Source organism: Uloborus diversus, chromosome 1, assembly GCF_026930045.1.
Source record: "Uloborus diversus isolate 005 chromosome 1, Udiv.v.3.1, whole genome shotgun sequence".
Taxonomy (NCBI): domain Eukaryota; kingdom Metazoa; phylum Arthropoda; class Arachnida; order Araneae; family Uloboridae; genus Uloborus; species Uloborus diversus.
Window position 1 is genome coordinate 20,298,206 of NC_072731.1, and position 22,856 is coordinate 20,321,061.

Below are 22,856 nucleotides of genomic sequence, written 5' to 3' on the forward strand. Positions count from 1 at the left end.
TTCTTTTTCACTTTTTCAAATTTGTTCATAATTTTATTGCATTAAAGACTGTCTAACAGAGCCATTGGATCTTTCAACACACTTTAATTAAATAATAACTGAAAACAAACAGAAACTTAATTTTTGTTTCATAACAATGTATTATGAACCCTTGAAAATAAAAAAAAGAAAAAAAAAAGAATCTTAAAAATTGGTGCAGAAAGTTAGCACATTCATTGAAGACATTGAAAAGAAATTCCTTCAGAACTATTTACCATACTTAATAATTTTATAAAGAGACATAATCACTTGAATTTCAAGTAAAATTTTTTTAAAAAAATTTAAAAACTCTGAATCTGTTACTCACCTTAATTGATTATCAGTGATAACGGCACCAGAGATTCGGGCTAATGTGTAAAAGAGCTTAAATGATTTAATTTTACACCCAAGCTATAAAAGTTGGAAGGTGACATTGAGGACAGGTATTCAAGGATATATGTTATTTATCTCTCAATTCATTTAAAATGATAGTTTATGATTCATCTTTTAAAAATAATGTAGTTAGAGATTTACTAAATAGTCAGTAGGTTAATATTTTACTAAATTCTTCGAGAGTTAAAAGACATATCTTTTTAACCGTGCAACCAATTTTGTAAAAGTACTGTAAAAAACAGTATTTTTTAAAAGCAGAACAAGAGTTGAGAAGTAATGATACCTGCATGCAACCAGTAGTTGACCCACTGACTGCATCCATGGTAGGCTTCAGACTGTGACTTCTCGTTGCAATGATGAGGGAACAACAGATCAGAACCTCCAGAATGAATATCCAACTGAGACCCAAAAATGTGGCTTAAAACAGAAAGAGAATGCTATATTAGTAGCAAAGGTTATCTTTTATAAATATCTATGCTAGGATACAGACACAAAAGTTCATCCAAAGTTAGTGTCTTCAACATATAAAGACTTTTCTATGACAAGTAGGATCAGTTGGGGAAAAAGAAAACATAACTTCAATGTTTTTAACTTTATATCTTTACCTTTTTTCTGGATGGGTATATTGATTTTCTGAATGTAGTCTTGGACACAAAATTATGTGCATTGTATCCAAGACTACATCCTCCAAGAGTAATTTGGTATGAAAATTTTGATTTTGTGATTGTTTGTTAGTGAATGAAATCGTCTTCCTTTTACCCCAGAGACTGTGGGGTGAATGTAAACACACATGTGGTATCAGTTTAGAAGCTCAAGAAGTCCTACACCAACAATACTCAATCTGCAGCCTGTAGGTAAGTGCATTCAACATAGACTTTTTTTATGACAAGCAGGACCAGTTATGGAAAAAAGAAACAAAATTTCAATGTTTCAACTTTTAATCTTTCACTTTCTTCTAGATGAATTGAGACATAAAATTCTGTCCAATGTGCCTCCCGTTTAATCCTTTAAATGTAACATGACATAATTTGAAAAGAAAAATTATACAATTTTTTTTACAATGCACTGAATTCATGAAAAATTCACACAAATGTGTCATTTACATCAAAACTTAATCTTTCAAAAAACTGAAAGAATAAAAATCTTAGCTGTTTCTATTTACCCCAGAGTACAGAATTTATGGGGCAAATGGAAATACAGTCGGACCTCGATTTAATGAAGTTAGCGATTTATTAAATTTTTCTTTGTCCTCGACTAAAATGAAGGCAAAAATCCCTATTTACCGAATAAAGAACCTCAAAACAACGAATTATTTTAACAGCCGAAAAAAAAATCTTTTGTTAACACTAGAAAAACGACATTTTCCGTATACCTAGACTAGAAGCAGTCATTTTGACTGCCATACTTAAAGGATTGTAAATTATTTCTTATCGGGATTTTTCATCAGAGAAAAGGATTTGTTTTGATACTTAATGAATTAATTTAACACTTTAATTATGATATGACTTATAAAGAACTCTCAGGCCACTTTTTTAAAAATTTTGTTTGATTAAGCAAAATACACATATGCATTACGTATGTGACTTTGAGGAAGAATAAATTTGTACAAAATAGGATACATTTTTCAAGCATAAAATCACCAACAAGTATTTTCAACCATGCATGGGATTTTTTTCATAAATGCATAAATATCACAATACAAATTTACGTTATTTACAAATACTCATCTTGATCATTTCCCTTGTACATGAGCAAAAACTTTCTTTATGCAATCAGAACAAATTTTTGTAGTTTTATTTCCAGATTGTTTCATTTGACATTGCTTTCGTTTTTCTTCGAAGTAGGGACTTTATCATTTGTAGCAAAATTGATCAGTGCACTTGGGATCAGTTTATTTGGAGGAAATCAACTTTTTACAGTGCTTGTCTGCTAAATTTAACACTTTCTCGATACTCAATCTCTGCACAAGTAATCAGAGGCGTGCACACGGAGGTTACCAGAGGTACCGCGGTAACCCCATTAGCTCAAAAAAAAAAAAAAAAAAGATGAGATCAGAGAGGAAGAACTTGTATTTCACGAAATCAAGCCAGGTTCAAATTTTAATGGGAGCTTCTTTTGACACCCTTGAAAAGCACTTTACCCCCTTTTATACAAATAAAGTTCGCAACATTTTAATGCTTTGAACGCTGTATAAAAGAAAAATTATCATTTCAGCTTTGGGCTACAATATGATTACAATGAAAAACCAATGTAAATAAAGCATAGATTTTGAAGAAAATACAGCATATAGCTATTTCAAGGCTACAATGGAGACTCTTCTTCAGTGCAAAAAGCTCACTAACACAACAGAAAGCCACGAGAGAACTGACAACAACCACATGGACACCGGTTTTTATACCAAAGAGGGCCAACCAATAGGAATTCAGGACACAAGACAGCAAACAGCATGTCGACCCTGGGCTCAGAGCAAGGGGGAGAGACAACCAGTCATTTGGATTGGTTGTCTCTCCATTTTACCTGTCACATAGAAAAGACATATCTGCTGAGTTTTCCAAAATGAATACCTGGCCATGGCAGAGCATTCAATATGCCACCCTGGTCTGCCTTCCCCCCACGGGGATGACCAGAATGGCTCACCAGGTTTAGCAGCCTTCCAAAGAGCGAAATCGCGAGGATCTTTCTTTTCAGGATCTATCGTTGCTTCCACTTCTGCAGGCATCTCTTGGGCTAAGTCAGATGATATGCCTTTACTCACCACAAAATACACACTACCTAGGAAACACAAATTTAGTGTTGTAGAAGTTTTACATATATCTATATCTCTATATATTTTTGTATATATATGTGTGTGAGTCAATAATTTTTAAGTGGGGCGAACAAAAATAATGATGGAATGAAAAAAAACGAAGATAATGGTAATTGTTGATAAAACTTAGTATAATCTTTCCATCCGTAACAATCAAGAACCAAAAATAAAATTGAATCCTTACGCTTGGGAGAATAAAGTTTTAGCTTTTGATTGGTGAACGTGATTACCTTAAATATCTCACAATAACAAAAAGAAAAAAAAATCGCATAGGTAGTTGGTGCATTAAAAAAGTGGGGCTCAAAGGAAATGCTGTTAAAGGGGGAGGGAAGCTCTCTAAAGTTGCCTTCAAAAAAAAAAAAAAAAAAAGGTCTATGTTACTGGATTTTAATGTCATTATATCTTTTAAAAAATTTAAAACATGGCCTCAAAAATAGAGAGGGATGGCAGCAGTAAACTCTCTCCTTAAAATTTAAAGTTTCATTTTCATTTTTATGAAGTAGAACATAAGAAAAACATAAAACAGAAAAACATATCAAGTCAATTCTTATCATTTTAAGCTCACAAATCAATCAACACTATTATTTTTCAATTGAGAGTTAATTTTGAATTTGGACAAGTGAAAGAGCAAGGTCCCTTTACTTTTGAAAACAAGGGGGTTGCTGTCCTCGTACAAGTCGCCTATGGACTTGCTCCACAGTTAAAATAAATAGCTCTTGTGTAGATGTAGTACCATGTTCATAATGTGAGGTAGTGTTTGGACACTCTCTCAGATACAGACTTTCCGTTTTGGATAGATGATGAGGATAGTCTAAATACAAGTATGCTCATAACATTCATAATTAAAAGGTAAAATGTAAATTTTGGACCAGATACAAACAAGTTTAGTTTAAAACTTGTGGAAAATTGGTTTGTCAATTTTCAACAATAAAACTCAAAAGTTTCAAGGAACTCAAATTGATAGTTACCTTGTTTAGTAACATAAGCATAACCATTCTTGATTAGTTCTGCACAAAAGGAGATAATTAATGGGATGCTTTCAGAAACTCGAGAAATACGCGTTGGGGGTAGGACTCCCATCATCTTCATATCATCAAAATATTCCACCTCATACCTTTTAGATATTTCGAAGATGGGGCGATTTTGCTGTGGATAAAACAATTTCATCAGTTTTTTGTAAAATATACAAGGTGTTTACAAATCAGTTGGGCAAAAAAAAAAAGAAAAAAAAATATTGGATGCAACTTACAAGAAAAAAATAAAAGTACATACAAATAGAGGAGATAAGATCTTCATTGGGAACTAATTAATTGACTAGGACCAGCCTAGCTGGGCCCAGAGCCTGTTGCTGGTCGTCACATTTGTATTTGTATTAGATAGAGAGTTATAAGCTAGAGAATTGTAAGATAGAGAAATAGTCCAAGTTTACCATTATCCCATATGTTTGAGGGGACTTTTTTTTGTTACTTTGTCAATGCCCATGGCCCACTGGTAAATTATGTTGGCATAAAATATTATTTCATTTATTCTCGGCCCACAGCTGATAATTTAAAGAAAATATTTTAAGGTTGAATATTGTAACCTGCTTTTGTCCCAGGCTGGTAAAAGAGTAATTCAACTAGTCAAAGTAAACATTTCAACCGACGTTTTTCTCATGCCATAATTAATAACGACTGTTTTCTTAATCTATTGCAGATTGCGTGTTTCGATGTATCAATACGAAAATGTTGAGCTGTCACATGATGATTTTAATTTAATTCCTCTTGTTTAAGACCGCATGTACCATGAGGGAAATACTAAAATTCATGGCTGTGGTATAAACAAATGAGTTGTAGTTGAAGTTAATATCTTGGCATCATTGATGCATGCAATCTCATTGGTCATTGGTATATATAGAAGTGAGTGGCAACACTCGCTCTTTCTCCTCTCTTCTCTTTGATCCCTGGTTGTTTTGGTGGCGTCGTGAGGCCTAGCTCGGCTCAAGTGTGGGTTTTTTTTCCCCCGCTATGATGTGGTGTGTCATTTGTGTGATGTATTAGTCACACTGTTTTCAAGTTTTCAATTGAAAGTCCTGGAAATGAAATGAGATCAGGTGAAGAAGTGCTTATTTTGTGTCCGGCAAATTGACATTGCCGGGGAAAGGAGTTCCAGATGTTCTATTGGATAGCTCACCGAATCATCTCATGTGGATTACCTGTCACAATAAGTGTTGTGTTCCTGGTGTTTAATTCGGTCAACTTGGCCTAGGATTACCGACTCGGGACTACCTTGTGATATCATCAGCAAACTGGTGACAGTTTTATTCTTTGAACTATGGAACTTCATTGTTGTGATATTTTTGGGGGTCGTTTTAACGGGAATGTTTGTTACACTTTTTCTAGTCATACTTAAATAAATGAATTTTTTTGAAATATGCTTTTTACTCGTCTCCAACTTGACATTTCATGGCCATTTAATGTTGGTTTAGTTTAATTTCTTAAATAGAATATTGGATATTTAAACTTAAATTTTAATTATGCCAACAAATTAGTCCTAACCCCCTGACCCAAGACATAAATTTTCAACATATTTCTGAAAAACACATTGAAGTGCAGATTTTCCATTTTAAGAATGAATGCAGAAAGTGGTTTATATTTTCTACCACTCACACAATTCACTATAACATAGTTTTTGCCAAGTTAAAGAACTCATTGAACAAAACATGAAATTCTAAATTTTGTTTCTACAATAAAGTTATTCTCTGAATAGGAATGACAAACAACAATGTTTTTATGAATTCTGAAATGTCAGTACAATATGACCACCTTTTTGAAAAAGGTAGGCATATTGAAGTACAACCAAAATCATTCCTGGCATTCAGTTGATATGTATCTTGATGAGGACATGTATTTCAGGGTTATGATGCTGCCCCATACTTTTATGAGAATTTTTATAAACTGCTAAATGTGAAAAATTTTTAAATTAAAAAATTCAAATATCTATCTGAACTTCTTAGATCCTTTTTTAATAGCTGAGCAAAATATAACAACAGGAATAATGCAGGTGAAATTTGTTTTTTTTTCCAATGACTGACACTGGGAGTCAAAATTTTACAACGTCACACTATACAAATACAAAAGTGACGCCAGCAACAGGCTCTGGGCCCAGCTAGACTGGTCCTAGTCAATTTACAATCCCCAATGAAGATCAATGGCCTTCTTAAAACTATCTACTCCCTTGCTCATTACCACCTCTTCCGGTAAGCTGTTCCAAGGTTCCACTACCCTGCTAAAGTAATAATTTTTCCTAATATCCATGTTAGCCTGAGATTTAAATAGCTTAAAACAATGACCCCTTGTCCTGTTTTCAGTGCTAAACTTCAGCCCCGTAACATTTTTCATTTTAATAAATTTAAACAACTGACTCATGTCCCCTCGGTCTCTTCTTTGCTCAAGACTGTAAATTTTTAGCCTTCTAAGCCTGGAATCATAATCTAAATGGGAATGTCCATTTATTAGCCTTGTAGCCCGCCTTTGAAGCCTTTCCAATACATTAATATTTTTCTTAAGATAAGGAGACCAAAACTGAACAGCATACTCCAAATGAGGTCTTACCAAACTTCTGTATAAGGGCTGAAGAACTTCTTTAGATTTGTTTGAAATAGATCTATTGATAAACCCAAGCATCTTATTGGCTTTGTTGCTAGCTATGCTACACTGTTGGCTGAACTTTAAATCCTGACTTATTAAGACCCCCAGATCAGTAACTTTTTCTGCCTGACTAATGACCGAACCTTGCAAATAATAACTTGAACACTTATTTCCATGCCCTAAATGTAGCACTTGACATTTCCCAACATTAACAGCCATACCCCATTTATGCCTGACACAATGGTCGCAAGTACTGCATTTGTCTCAGAACCAGAAAATCCCGAGTTATACTGCCGGCATCGCTGTCACCACTTTGAAAAACGTGGGTGTGAAATGATTCTTATCGTAACCTGTCTAACTATAAACTGCACTTATAGTTAGATAGGTTACACGCACAGGCTTGACTGAACTTTGGCTGCATATTTAAAGACACTTTGATATTCTTTTTTACTGGGAATACAGTTCTTTATTGAAGATCTTTGAATGAAGGTGAAAAGCTTAAAAACTTTCAAAATTTAATTTGATGGAGAATACTGGTTCATTCAATGACAAGTGATCCAAAATTTGAGAGATTTTTTTCACTCACATTTTTAACTTTCTTTGAAATTTGGCTCATTGATTGTACCCTTCAAGGTAATCAAAAGTTCAAATTTTAGATTTTTATCTCTTTTATTTTTATTTATTTATGAGACTTTGATTTTTGGAAAAACCTTATTTTTTTCATGGATGCTTGAACATAAAATGGACGGTAACTCAGCACCAAATATAGATAGAAATATTTGGTAAAAAGCATTTTAGTTGCTGTTTAATATAATATGCAACATGACTAATTTTGTAAAAATTTTTATTTTTAAAAATTTAAATTTAAAATTTAAATTTCTCAGAAAACATATAATGGTTTTTTAAAAAAATATTCCCAAAACATTTGTGTATTTTATCTTTATTTGTGCAAAATTTCAAGTTGGGATCTCAATGAGATCACATTTTTATGAATTTAATAATGATATTTTTCAGATTATACTTAGTTAAATATGGGATTGGATTCCCTTACTGGTGATGGTCAAATGAGTAGTAAGTAAACATGACTATGCTTTAAATGAACTGGCATGAACTTGTAGATTGGTAAGTCCCTCCCCCCCCCCCCCCGGCTCCATCACTTTTAATCTTTCTTTAAAAAAATTTTTTTAAAGTTTTCAAAATGTAATAAAATAAAATAAAATAAAACAAAATGAATAGTAAACTTATTTAAGTGGGGTAAATGTTCTTTAAAACAAGATGAAGTATATCCCCTCCTCCCCCTATCCATACATATGATTAACATTATACTAGTATCACGCTTTACCTGAGGATTGAATTGAGAATTATTTTCACCCCATACGTTTCCTTTTTTTTTTTTCAGAGCATGTGTTTCTTTTAGACCATAATTTCACAAAAGTGTACTTGATTAATTCAATATCTGATAAGGAAAGTTATGATTCATTTCATTCCTTATCCCCTACCCCAGCCCCAACCCTCAATTTCGGAAGGATGAAAGAAATAGTTTGCCCCAAGATCATAGCAAAATAGTGTTTCCCCCATGTTGTATTAATGTTTTTCCATTATTTTCACACAAAACTACAAATAAATCAAAGCATCAGATCACATGTCTGTCCACACATAACTTTCTACAACATCTGGAAAACAGCTGTTTTTACTTTTCTTTATTGCTTGCTTTCTTTTTAATTTCTGTTATGAAGGAGAGTAATGCAATGAGATCTATCTATACATATATTAATAGCAGTTATAGATCAAACAAACTTTGCTCTTTTAAGCATAACCTTCCATGTTGTTAAGCTTCATTCCACATTGCCTCCCCCACCCTCACTCTACCATCCCACTTTCCAAAAAAAAAAAAAAAAAAGAGCTGCAAGTGTAGGGAGTGGGGTTCTATTCAGTGATGTTCCCATCAATTTTTCTCAGGGTATACTCCAAGCAATCCATTATACACAATATGTGTATGCATCATATACATAATATGTCCAAAAATTGTTTGATAGCATGCGGCATATCAGTAGTATAACCCCTGGTTCTTTTTGTCTCTTAAAGTTTCCCAAAATTTCAGTGTTTGTGATCCCCCTTCCCATTTATGAGCTTCAGTCACTTCTGATGTTTGGCAGTGTATGTTTTGATTATTACTCTTACATACCAGCTTTTTTTTATTTTTGAGTTTTTTTAAATTTTGAAAAGTTTTGAAAAAGATAAAAAGTGGTGATGGTTTGGCGATGGGGGGAGGGGGGGGGTACCAATCTACAAATTCATCCTAGCTCATATCAAGCATAGTCATGTTTACTTACTACTCACTAGACCATCACCAGAAAGAGAGCCCCATATTTAACTAAATAGAATCTGGAAAATATCATTATTTCTTGAGTCAAATTTTATTCAAAAGTTCATAAAAATATGATTGCATTGAGATCCTAAGTTTAAATTTTGTACAAATAAAGATAAAATACACAAAATGTTTTGGAAATTAAAAAAAAAATCATTATATATTTTCTGAGAAATTTTTAAATTTAAATTTTTAAAATGAAAATTTTTACAAAATTAGTCATGCTGCATATCATATTAAATAGCAACTAGTGTACTTTAAAATGCATTTTATCAAATCTTTTTATCTATATTTGATGCTGAGTTGTTGTCCACTTGATGTTCAAGCATCCATGAAAAAAAGTGGGTTTTTCCAAAAATCAGTTTTATAGATAAAAAAATAAAAGAGATAAAAATCTAAACATTTGGACTTTTAATTACTTTGAAGGGTACAATCAATGAGCCAAATTTAAAAGAAATCCAAATATTTGATGAAAAAACTTTGGATCACTTGACATGGAATGACCCTACTGTTGTATTTGTGATGTGAAATATAGAGTTTTCTTAGCTACACAACTTATTGTTCAGATCTGTAAAGGTGTTGATTTTATAGATTGGCTGTTTAAAGGTATTCTACTGAAATAACATAACATAGCAAAGAAAAATACAAATTTCTATGTAAAAAAATACCTGCTGAGCTTTTTTAATTATTTTATCATCAATATCGGTTACACCTATCAGCAATAAAACATTGATATTGAAGACTTTTTCCATGATTCTTCGAATAATGTCAAACTTGACGTAGGAGCTAAAAGGTAAAAACATCTATTAAATATCATCATTGATGTGTAACATTTTTCATGCTTTGAACGTTTATTTGAAAAAAATAGAAAGAAAGAAAAACTTAACCTACATTAGGTTTATAAATGATTTTGAGTTTAAAATGTAAGTTGATTTTTTAAATGCATGCAATTTCTTCCCAAATTCTTTTTACAAATTTTGAACAATATCATGCATTTTCAAAGACATGTTTACCAAGTGAATTCCTAAATCAATAAGGTGAATGCTCTAGCATACAAAATATGAGAAATATATAAATACAAATACAATTTATTGCATTTCTCTTATAACGATTTGAATGTACCTGCAGTGAGTCGACTTTCTGGTCGATGCCAAAATAAAAACGAGTGATAGCTAAAAGTACTTCCCTATGCTCCAGATGAAGTTACCATGGCTTCAGATAACAAGAGTGTGTAGAGATGTTGGTTATATTTCTTTTTAAAAAGCTTTCAATAAGGTACCACATGTTGCTCTACTTAGAAAACTAGTTGATATAATAGTAGAAAAGTTTTCAAATTTGAGTATGAAATGCATGGACTGAAAGGAAACAAAAAATAGTTGTTTGGGAAAATCATTCTAAATGGAGTGAGTTTTGGAGTGGGTTTCCTCAGAGATCAGTTTTAGGGCTCTTTTGTTTATTATTTTGAATGATATTAATGAAAATGTTTTTAGTTCCATGAATACTTTTGCTGGTGACATCAAAGTTATGGGGTTGTAGAATATAAACAAATAAAACAGTTGGAAGAGGTTTAAGATCATTTTACTAAGTAGGCAGATAAGTGGAGTACGGCAGTTAATGTTGGGAAAAGTCAAGAGCTACATTTAGGACATGGAAATATGCAAGCAAGTTATTATTTACAGGGTTCAGTCATTGGTCAGGCAGAAAATGTTATTGATGTAAGTGTATAAAATAAATCAAGACTTTGTCATCAGAGCAGCATAGCTAGTAACAAAGCCAATAGAATGATTGGGTTTATCAATAGATCTATTTCAAACAATTCTAAGAAGGTTCTTCTGCTGTAAGACCACATATGCTGGAGCATGCTGTTTTGATCCTCTTATCTCAAGAAAAATATTTCTTTATAAGAAAGGTTTCAGAGGGCTACTGACAGGCTAGCAAGGGACTTTTAGATTAAGATACCAGATCTATATCAAAGCCTTAACATGCATAGTCTTGAGCGAAGGAGAGTCAGAGGGAACACGATTCAGATGTGTAAATTTATAAAAATGAAAGATGTCAATAAGTTAAATTTTTGCAAGGGAAAGCAGGACAAAGGGCTCATTGTTTTAAGCTACTCAAACATTAGGTTAATCTAGAAATTAGGAAAAAAATACTACTTCAGTAGGGCTGAGGGCACTTGGAATATTTAAGTAGAAGAGGCTGCGATGGGCAAGGAGGTAGATAGCTTTAAGAGGGCCATTGATCTTCATTGGGAACTAATAAATTGGCAAAGACCTGCATAGCTGGGCTTAGAGTCTGTTTATGGTCGCCATATTTGTATTTGTAAATCATAGAACACAATCAAGATTGTTATAAATGCAACAATTTTTTTTTACCAAGCATGACCAATGTGAGAATCATCATAGACAGTGGGCCCACACATGTACCTGAAAATAAAAACAATATTTTGGTGATATTTTACACCCTTTTTTATTAACATATGCATTATATTTTGAAGGGCACTAATACAATAAACTTTGCATTATTCTTGCTAAATAATGTTCATATTCGGACAAAAGTTAATGTGTATGACAAATTAAAGTGTAATAACCAAAAAAAAAAAAAAAAATGTTGTGCAAATAAATATTGTCAATAAAATAAGTTGATAATGAATAAAAGACAATGCAGGTGGTGAGAAGCAAAGGGATGTAAGTGGCAAAATCAAAAATTTGGAGATAACCAGTACAACCTCTTGTCTGTCTTGAGGCAAGATATAGTACTAGTAGTCCTGGTAGGTTCTGTAATACAGCATGATTTCGAAAAAAATTTCAATGAAAGTCTACCTAGCCCCACAACTTTAAACGAGTTTTATTCAAAGCTTGAAAATGTCCACTTACATCCCTTTGCTTCTACCCATCTCAATTCACAGTATTTCATGTGTGTGTGTGTAGAGATGCACCGAATACCATATTTTAACGAATGCCGAATATTTGTTAAAATTCAAACTGAATATTCCACCGAATACCAAATATTTGTACTAAAAAAATTAACTGTAATCTTTGCATTTTACACCAATTTAAAATAGCAAATATTTATTTATTTTGGGAAATTCAAATGCATTTCCATTTAACATAGTAAATTTATCTACATTAAGTAAAATCTTGAAATAAACCATTCCAAAAGCAAAAAGAAATTAATATTTTTGTTTTTTATCTTTAAGTGTAAAGGATTGTTAAACTTTGATTACAATAATTAATTTTAATTAGGGTTTTTTTAAACAATATTCAATATTTCAAATGATGTAAAACTTCATAAATTGAACTGCTACAAAATTTAATATTCCAAGTGTTTTTTTTTTCTTTAGATTAATGTTCTAACATATATATTGTGTAGATTCTGTGTATTGAATATTCAAAACAAGTAACAAAAATTGAAAATTAAGAAAACTCCGATTGAGTCTCAAATGTAGAATCAAGAGGGTGAATTGAAAATCCTTTCAAAAGCCTTGAAATATTAAAAATCAATTACATCTTTTTTATTTGTTAACAAATAAAAACTGGCAACCAATAAAACTTTTAAATTATTGCATTTTCTTTCTTTGTCAGCCAAAAACGAATTCGGTTAACAATCGTGAGAATAAAGGCTTAGCCACATTTAAAATCTGGTTTAAAAAACCGATATAATTTGAATGCTATATAACATGGAAGTTCCAAACACATTCTATCAGATGCAAATACGTTTTCACTGAAAAAATCATGCAAAACCTTTTTAGAGGTTTTTAGTTAATATCTTTGCTAATTAGTGTCATCTGAAAATGCAACATAGCTAAGAACACTCTTGATCAACTCTCCTTTCGAATAACTTTTTTTCTTCAAAATCGGCCCATTCGTTTAGGCGCTAGAGTGCTACAGACAGATACACAGATACCTCAAACTTATAACCCCCTTCCTTTGTGTGTGGGAGGTTAAAATAAGCAGTTAATATTAAGTAGTACTAAATTAACCTCATTTATAACTGCATAACATTGAGTTTTTTTTTAAGTTACTGTGTCATATTTAAATGAGTTTGTGATGTTAGGTTAGTGTGTCTAAGATTTAGGAAAAACTGAAAAGCAACAAAATTAAAATTTAACATCAGAGTCTTTTTCCTCACATTCAAGTTACTTTGAATGTGGTAAAATTAGTAAGTAATAATTTAAATTAATTTCATACTGTGGTACTAAATTGTAACTTTCATTTAATGTATCAAAAAATAAGTTTTTTAACAATTATCGTGCATTTAAATTTGTTTGAAATTCGGTTTGTCTGCCGAATATGCAGTATGCCGAATACCAACGAATATTTGGTGCATCTCTAATTTCATGGATATAATTGTCAACCATAGAGCTATACACAAACTTCAAGAAGAAAAAGGCCCAGAAGCAAACAAATCCTTGATTTGAAGAACAGATTTGTTACAAATCTCTTCTTGTTAACAGACCTAGACAAAATGTAAAACTGCCTGCACACTCAAATAATTTCAAAAAAAATTATGCAAAAAAGCATTATGTGCCTCCTAAGTCCTATATCTCAGCCAACGACAAAAATGTAAGGTTTTGCGGAACTGGAGTACCACTATGACCAGTAGGATTGCCAGTAGGGCTGGACAATATCATAATTTTAATACTGCGATATATTTAGGTCATTAAATTCAACATTTTAAGGTGGGGACTGCAAAACCTATTACATAAGTATATGCAACAGAGAAAAGCCATAGGCCATCTTGGTGAATAAATATTTTAGCAATTTATTCTAATAATATAACTACAGCAAGTATTCTCATGTGTTTGTGTTAGGGAGGGGGGATCATGAGGCAGATTATATCACAGAAACGTTCGAAGAAATTACTTTAGAAGAGTTTAAGTCTTTTTATTAGTGGGTCGCAATTCTTGAGGGAAAAGGGGACTTGATAAAATTGAGGGCAGTGGCGGATATAAGGGGAGGGTCGTGGGGTCATGACCCCCACTCCTAAACGGTTAACAATATTATCCATCCACATTGTGTTCAACCAGTTTATGAATAAAATCCAAACAATTTCAGTAATATTTTTGATTCATTAATTATTTTTAACAGTAAATATTTGAAATATTACTTCTTTTCATTGCTTATGGAATTAATTAGTAACTTTATGCTTTACTAAATGCTTTATTGGCTGATTTGCTGCTTTTATTGGCCCTTAAGCAGTTTCCGCAATGTTTCGAATCCAAAACCATAGGTTCAATTATAGGGGAGGGGTCATTTTTCCACGTGACCCCGCCTTAAATGATAGTCTGTATCATTGAGGGGTGTCATCGCAGTCGAGGGGAATGGGCACCCCTAGTTACATCATCTGCATATATTAAGATATGCTACAGAGAAATGTCATTGGACATCTTGAAAAAAAAAAATCAGTTCATTCGAACAATAATAGCTAAAGCAGGCGTGCCCATTGGTGGGGGGGGGGGGGGGGGGGTCTTGATGCCGAGTATACAATTGAAATTATCAGAGAAGTTATTTTAAAAGGAGTTTAGTCTCTTCAATAAAAGGTCGCATTTTCCGGAATGATATTCATCCAATGGAACAAGCGTCTTTTGGATTCTATCCGAAGGAAGCAAGTGAATTCTCTTATGGAAACCCTGGCTTTAGACACGGTGCAGTGCTGCATTGGCGCATTCTTAGTGCCAAAACTGGTGAGATACAATTTTTTTTTTTCTGCAAAGCACGATAATACTGGAAAATTTTGCTCGTAATCATAACAAGGTAAAAAGCCATGAAAATCTGTAAAACTTCTGGGAAACCTGGAAGAGTTGGCAGGTATGATCCACTCATTAAGCAAAGAATTATGAATAAATATGCATTTTTAAGTCATTATTTCAATTAGTTCTTAGTTAAGTCGGGTGAGATGGTATATCAGACAGATTTAAATCTGAATATCATTACTGCGGCAATAAATATATATCGATACATTACGGTATATCGCCCAGCCCTTATTGCCAGTGACGGATTTATCATGTTGTGACTACAAGGGACCTGAAGGGGGCACAAAAATACTCATGATAAATGTTTTATGCAGCTTAGAGATAGATTAGACCTCAAAAAATGCGCTGTGACTGGACCCCAAAACTAAATCCGCCACTCATGAGTGCCAAAATAACATGAATAAAAAAATTTTGAGTTCTGTATGTAAATATGCACTTTTTTATCTTTTCCTTTTTTGCCCTTTAAAAATTTAATAATAAAAGTATTTATAAAAAAGTCAAAACTATCTGCAAACTTTAAACATTTTCTGGGAAAGAGTTTTTGTCTATATCAGGGGTTTCCAATCCTTTTTTACTCAAGGGGCACATGTAAATTTTTGAAAGTGAGGAGGCTAACCATCCAACAATATTTCAGTTTGGGATTTTCATTGTTCAAGTAAGTGGTAGCCACCGCTCCCCCCCCCACACAATTTATTATAATTATAATTTGGACCATTATAGGTTGTTAGAGTTAATCTCTATGAGATATTTTTTCACAAAATACTATTCACGAATTTCCAAGATTTAATCAAAGACATACTTTGAATATATCTTTTTAAAATAAAGAACAGAAAATTGTAAACTACATTTAAAATTAGGTAGCTAAATTTTAAATACGGTAAATTTCGGATTATCTGTGGAATAGGGTAGCACAGTAATCGCGAATAATCGGAATAATAGACACGGTGAAAAACAGTATTAGTTTATATAATAGCTAAAAAATATGAATAACACTCACAAATACATTTATATTATAGCGAAAAACATTGCTACATTGCATCTACTAACATTGAATGTAAAAAATGCATGTTAAAAGTTAAAAACAAACAATAACACAATCAGAAGTTCAAAAAACATTTAACAGTCCTTAAGAAAAAAAAAATTAAAAGACCTGCGCATAATCCAACCACCAATAATCAAGAGTTTACTGTAGTGTAACAGAAGAGAGGGGGGGAAAAAACCTTTCTGACCACACAAGCTCACTATTTCCCACATTATATTTGCATTTGGGTGTGCACTCACCATGTTGCAACACCTTTTCTTCTTAAAACCAAAGGTACTTTTTTACTGACAGCAGTGTTGTAAACTTTTAAGCCAGTCTCAGATCCTACAGGGGGAGTCCAGTTTCCAAGGTAACTTGAAAAGTATTTTAAGTGATTGCAAAGTGGTACTATTGGGGAAATTTGGCTCTTGTAAATGAAAAGTGAGCTTCTGAGTTTCAACACATTCATTGTTAAACTGCATTCATATCTGGAAACAAAGAAATAAATAAGTGAGTAATAATAAGTTTAATTTCAGATAAAAATAGTTAAAGTCAATATAGTTTTACGCAAAAAGGTATGGTTAAAATGAATTTTTTCACATAACTTTACATCTTTTAAGCATTATTGTGAACACTTCATAAGGAATATGGAATCACACTTGAAAAACTATAGATATCATGTGGTCTAGCATAACTTGTGGCCCAGGATAATGCATTTGATAGCTAAAAAGTCCATGTTCTAATCCCAGCTTACTAATAATTAAAAAATTGACACTGAAAAAGGTAGGGTCAGCTGGGGTAACTATGAAAATGAGGTAATTCCAAAAAAAAAAAAAAACCGTTAGCACTCCTATGAGCAGTGTAGAAACCAAAAAATATTAAAATGTGAAATGTGATGGTTCATCATTTTGTTGTGTGTTGAAATTTTGTGGCTACCTCATCACAGGAAAATCAGGTAAAGATGTTGTTCTCAAACATTTCACATTCAGTAATTAATGTCCCATCAGGATTTCAATTAATTTTTGCTAGATCTTGTTCTTACTGATTCAGGGGCGGATGGCCAGGTCGGCTAGTCGGGGATCCCAGACTGGGCCAACTGCTTAGGTAGGCCAACTTAAAAAGTTGACCCTTTTTTGCAAACAAATTTCCCCCAAAAAATTGCTTAAATTCTTATCTTTCAAATTCAAGTCGAAATTGTGTATAAACTAAAACGGAAACGGGAAAAGGTGCCGAACCTTTTTCATTCTTACTTTGGGCCACACCTTATATTAAGAAGGATGTCGTGGGCCAGAACAAATATAAAATGTATTATTTTATTCTAAATAGAATGGAAAAACAAGGAAAATGACAAACCAAAACTTGCTTCCATTATTGTTTCTTGCTTATTTTATTTCTTCGAATTTTGGATCTGTTTTTTAGAAACCAATTTATGACTTAACCGTTTACCCGCCAATGTTCCAAAAATGGAACATCATATTTAAGTGAAAATTTTCCCAAGAAATAACGTTAAAATAAACAAGTTTTTTTTAACACAGTTTAGTCTTATTTCAAAGTATTTTTTGATTTCCTGCTTGATTGTTTATATGTTTTCAATTATTTATTGCGATTTTTCAAAAATGAGTGTTTTTTTAGCTTTTTGCAACTTTTTCTTATAAAATTTACCAAAAATTGGTTTTTTCAGAAAATGTGATGATATTTATTATAGTTGTGAAAAATACTTCAATATATGATTTTAAAATGCTTGTAGAAATGTACAATGATATTTCCGAAAGGTGTACCCTTTCAAAATAGCATGTTCCAATTTTGGAACATTGGCGCTTTTAGGGAGTCAAATTTCCAAGAAGTAAATCGTTCGACCTCCAAGGGGAAATTTCATTTTTCGTAATATATGTTTCTTTTTTTTTCTCATTTTGAATGTACTCTGATGTAGATGTTGGCAAAACCAAGTAAGTTTATATTTTGAAAGGATATGACGTTTCGTTAGCAAAGAAAATAATAACAGTCTTCTGTTTGACGGACTATAATGGCTCCGAATCCACACCTGCTCGGACAGCTGCATTGTCACGTAATAATAAAAAATAATATTAGTGAGAGTTTTATTCTTCATATTTTAAATGCAGTTCAATAATTCGCTAGCTTTGTTTTCGGGCGAAAGGAAATTCTGTTTGACGTATACCAACTGTTCATAAATGTTAAAAAATGTCTACAAGATTTCTTACTGTAGAACAAGCTGTGGCTTATTTAGAGACATTGTCAGATTCGGATTTGTCAGATGTAGATATATGCCAATTACCCCCTGATGAACTAGGCAATATCACTGAGGAAGAATAGATGTTGACAGAGATGAAATCCTACAATTTTTTGGTTTGTTGCTATTGAGTGGGTACCATTCTGTTCCTTCTGAAGATATGTATTGGAGCAGTGCAGAAGATACATCTGTGCCAATTGTACTAACAGTTATGCCTCAAAATCGTTTTCGAAAAATTAAAAACAACTTTCATTTGATGGACAACCATGAATTAAAACAAAATGACGAACTAAGAAAAGTTTTCCTTATTTACGAAGAATTGTGTAAAAACCCTCAACAATTTGGTGTACCTATTTCATGAAAAATTAAGCATAGATGAATCTATGGTTCCCTACTACGGTCGGCATTCATGTAAAATGTTTATTAGATGAAAACCAATAAGATTCGACTTCAAAATTTGGATGCTGTGCTCTTCAAGTGGATACCCATAATCCATGGAGATTTATTCAGGCAAAAAAGAAGGATCCCCTGATGTGCAATTAGGATCCAGAGTTGTAAATGATCTATTATCAGTTTTGACTGACACGTCTAAGCATAAAGTATACTTTGATAACTTTTTTACATCATATGACTTAATTTCTCAACTATAAAAAAAAAAAGTGTACGAGCAACAGGAACAATTCATGAAAACCGAACTGGCCATTGTCCACGGAAATCCAAAAATGCCCTTTCTAAAGAAGATCGCGGAAATTTTGACTATCGTTCTGATGGATCAGTGTACATGTGCAGCTGGAAAGATAATGCAGTGGTTACAGTAGCATCTAATTGTTATACACATGAGCCACTTGCATCTGTAAAATGTTACTCAAATGCGCAGAAATGCAAGATAGATGTGCCACAACCTCATCTTATCAAGAGATACAATGAAGAAATGGGGGGTGTGGACGTCTTGGATAAACTTTTAGGGAGCTACAGACCTCATTTGAGGAGTAAAAAATGGTGGTGGAATCTTTTTAGTAATGCGCTGAATATTTCAGTTGTAGCTAGTTGGTTACTTCATTGTGATTTACACGAAGTCAAGATGAAGCATTTAGAGTTCCGAAGAGAAATAACAACTCACCTCCTAAGAAGAAAAGTACGAGTGGAAAGTCCTCCAGGGCCTCGTTGTCATTTACATAAACGGTCAAGAATGTCTGACGGACATTATATTGTATCTGCATCCCAAGGACATTGCTTGGTGTGCAAAAAAATACGACTAAGAAATGTTTCCATTGCGACAAACGACTTCACCAGCAACGCTTCGTTTCATATGATGGGCATTAGATATTTCTGTATTGGATTTTCTGAATTCTGATATGTACACAAATGCAATTTAAAATATTATTTTTTCCGCAATAAAGTATGCTAAGATAAAAACCGCATTCAAAACCTCTTAGTTTAAAAAAATTCTCTGAAAAAAAAACTTCATGCAAAACGTTAATGTTCCAAAAATGGAACACACTGAAAATCATCGTAAAAAAATTTTTTCTGGAAATTTTATTTTATTTCTGTATTTACTAGACATAAATAGACATAATTTCAAAAAATTACTCAAATTTGATCATCCGTCAATAGTTCGGCGGTTAAACGGTTAATGGGTTTTAATTTTGCAACTATCATTCATAAGGTCGAATGAAGATGATCAGTGGGTTTGAAATGTTTCAGAATATATTTTGCGTTTCATAACATTTAACACAACAACGAGTCACATAGATAAGCTTCGCGGGCGCCATGTGGTCCGAAGGCCGTATGTTAAGCACCATCTGCTGAACATGATATTTCAATCGTAGACCAGCAAGCATTGTGCATCCTTCAGCAATCATTGAGCAGTGAAATGAATTTAAGGCTTTTAAGAAGATGTTAGACAAAAAGTCAACAATAAAGCACTTGGGATACAGGAACAAAAGTCATTAAATATAGCAAACATAACTTAAAAATTCAATTTTATAAATTTCCGTGGGAGAGGCCCAAAACCCTTTTATCTACACTATAGCCTAAAATTGATTTCAGTTTCACAAAAACTGCCCAGAGGAAGCTTGTGTTTCCCCTAGACCAGCGTTTCTTAAATTATGTTCTGCGGAACCCAAGGGTTCCACAAATCTCTCTCAGGGATTCCGTGAGACTTGTAAATTTTCATTCCACATCCTTTCAAATTTGTCACTTAAAAAATCAATAAAAACATTTTTTTTAAATTAAAAATAAATTTACTTTTACTTTCGTATACTAATCTGAGCTTTATTACCTTTTAGAGTTAGCCACTATAGGAATAATTTCATTTGTAGCCTGAAATTGTGCCTTTAAGATTCAACTTCAAAATAATTCCAAGATCAGTCATAAAGCACCTCTTTCTCACCTTTAAACACTTCAATTTCGAAAAAAATCCTGAAGAAGCTGCTGATAATGAGTCCAATGTTTGATAGTCTGACATTTAATTCTCCCACTCGTAAAAACATTAACGCCTGGTATGAAATGGTGTAATGGAACGTTTCTCAGATAATTTCAAAAGCATAGATGATTTTCAACCGTTAGAAATCCACAAGATTAAACTTCAAACTATACCCTAGAGCTGGGCTTGGAAACCTGTGGCATATGGATCATTTGAACTGTACTCGGGACTCTTGAGTATTTCAATAAAAGGTTAAAAAATACCTGCAAGAGTGCCATTTGCCTATGTTTTGAGTAAAATCTTTCATCTTAATTCATTCTTCATATTTCAAAGTACTTATATCATTTTCATTGCAAAAAAAACTTTGTTTTCAAGTGCTTTTGCTCATACACTTTACGCCAAGATTTCCACATACGTTTAGCTGTTTCTTCATGTTTGATGTGAATAGAATCAATTTGTTCATGATCTAAATATAGTTACTAATACTTTAAGCAATTAACTTTTTGATCTATTATTCCAAAAGGAAAAGTGGTGGATGGTAATTTATACTCTAACTTTAGAATTACAGACAGGAATAGGAACATGAATATTAAGACTGTATTTAATCTTGGTTTTTGAAGATTTTGTTCCATCAAAGCTTTTTGCTTTTGTTCTAATGTTGGATGGTTTATTCCCTTTTTTGTGGCTTAATATAGCTTACTTTAATGAAAACGCGATTAGTAACTAGTGAATCCCATGATTAATTGCTTTCTGTGGCAGGTATGAATTACTTTAATTGTATGAAGCAACTTTTCTACCCGTGGTTGATCTCAAAAGTTTTTTTTTCATTCGTAATAAAGACTATTTTAAGGCTTGATTAGCAAATTTCGACTGCCAAGTGGTGCATGAAGATTTCATCGGATTGTGATGTTATTTTACATCATAGTATTTCACCTCATTGGGGACCTTTTTTCACCCTGGCTGATTTGAAAAATGATTAAAAATCATTTTTGTAAAGAAGAAAAAATTCATTATAAGGCTCAACTTTCGATTTTTGGCTGCCCATGAAGATATTATCCGACCAACTTGAAATTACACATGTAATTGTTTAGTCCTTGTGGACAGCTTTCCTCACCCTGGTCAATTAGAAATTTCCAAAAAAAATTTTTTCGATCCACCCTAATGTTCTTTTTATAACTACCCGGGATGAAATTACATACAGTAACTATTTCCTAACATACCGAATTTTCATACTTTTACGAGTGAACAAACTATTAAAACTAAGTTGGTAAATATTTGGTACAAGGAGCAAACTCTTTCATGAACATTCAATGAAAGAGCAAACATTGGTAAAAAAGCTATTTACATGCAATTCAGTAGAGATCGTTTAAATAAAGGTCAAATGAGACAATGAGAAGCAAAGGGATGGGTGGCAAAGTTAAAAATTTGGAGATTACCAGTACAAATGGTAGGTGAACCTCTCCTCTGTCTTGGAGCAAGAGATAGTACTAGTTGCCCTGGTAGGTATTTGCTTCTCACTGCCTCAAATGCCTACAACCAATTTTCGCTAATGTCCAAAAGTAATACGTTCATTTAAAACACTAGTACTCAATGTCATTTAATTAGTTTTAAATTCAGCAATTTTGTTCCTGAAACATTTAATGCGCTATAGTGCGCAAATGCTGAAAGAATTAAAAAAAATTCCCCCCCCCCCCCCAAAAAAAAGGGAAAATAATAAGCCTAAACAGAACATTGATATCAGTTAGGATTACCAGTTGTGAATGAGATAAAATGAAGAGATCGGAAATAATAGACCTAAATTACATGATAGAACAAATTTATCTAGGAGCTGATTTAGGATACTTTGAGTTCTAAGGTTACTTAAGGCCCAGGTGCTGATTATTGCACAAAGTAAACGTGACGATTTGGTGCATTTTGAATCTATTTTTTGTTTCATAGGACCTTCGAGGATTTCTTTCTGCTAAGCTACTTCGAGATGAGTGTTTTAGTTTTATGATTTGATTTATGATAGCACACATTGGGGTATATAGCTATTCTCAGCGGAGAAGCTTTTACCTCTAATAATCCACAACTTTTTCCATATTTTATTTCCGGGAAAATACACATGAAAGATGTACATTACATAGTAATGAAAGAACACCCAGGGCTACAGGCGGGAATTGAACCCGCGCCTCTGCTTAAAAAGAAGTATGT

The 22,856-nt window shown here is 32.8% G+C and overlaps 1 protein-coding gene across 2 annotated transcripts in view; it reads right to left on the reverse strand.

The window, feature by feature from the left end:
• The window catches only part of LOC129234475 (probable cysteine--tRNA ligase, mitochondrial), a 45,786-nt gene extending 22,930 nt beyond the window's left edge, over positions 1 to 22,856 (reverse strand). The window contains exons 1-7 of one of the 2 annotated variants that reach the window (XM_054868475.1): positions 22,719 to 22,856; positions 16,251 to 16,478; positions 11,590 to 11,640; positions 9,883 to 10,000; positions 4,186 to 4,363; positions 2,976 to 3,183; positions 695 to 828 (exon numbers count right to left, since the gene is read on the reverse strand). In XM_054868475.1, the coding sequence (XP_054724450.1) occupies positions 695 to 828; positions 2,976 to 3,183; positions 4,186 to 4,363; positions 9,883 to 10,000; positions 11,590 to 11,640; positions 16,251 to 16,459 (898 nt within the window). In that variant the 5' untranslated portion in view covers positions 16,460 to 16,478; positions 22,719 to 22,856. The remainder of the gene's footprint in view (positions 1 to 694; positions 829 to 2,975; positions 3,184 to 4,185; positions 4,364 to 9,882; positions 10,001 to 11,589; positions 11,641 to 16,250; positions 16,479 to 22,718) is intronic. The other variant, XM_054868476.1, reaches the window with a different exon arrangement.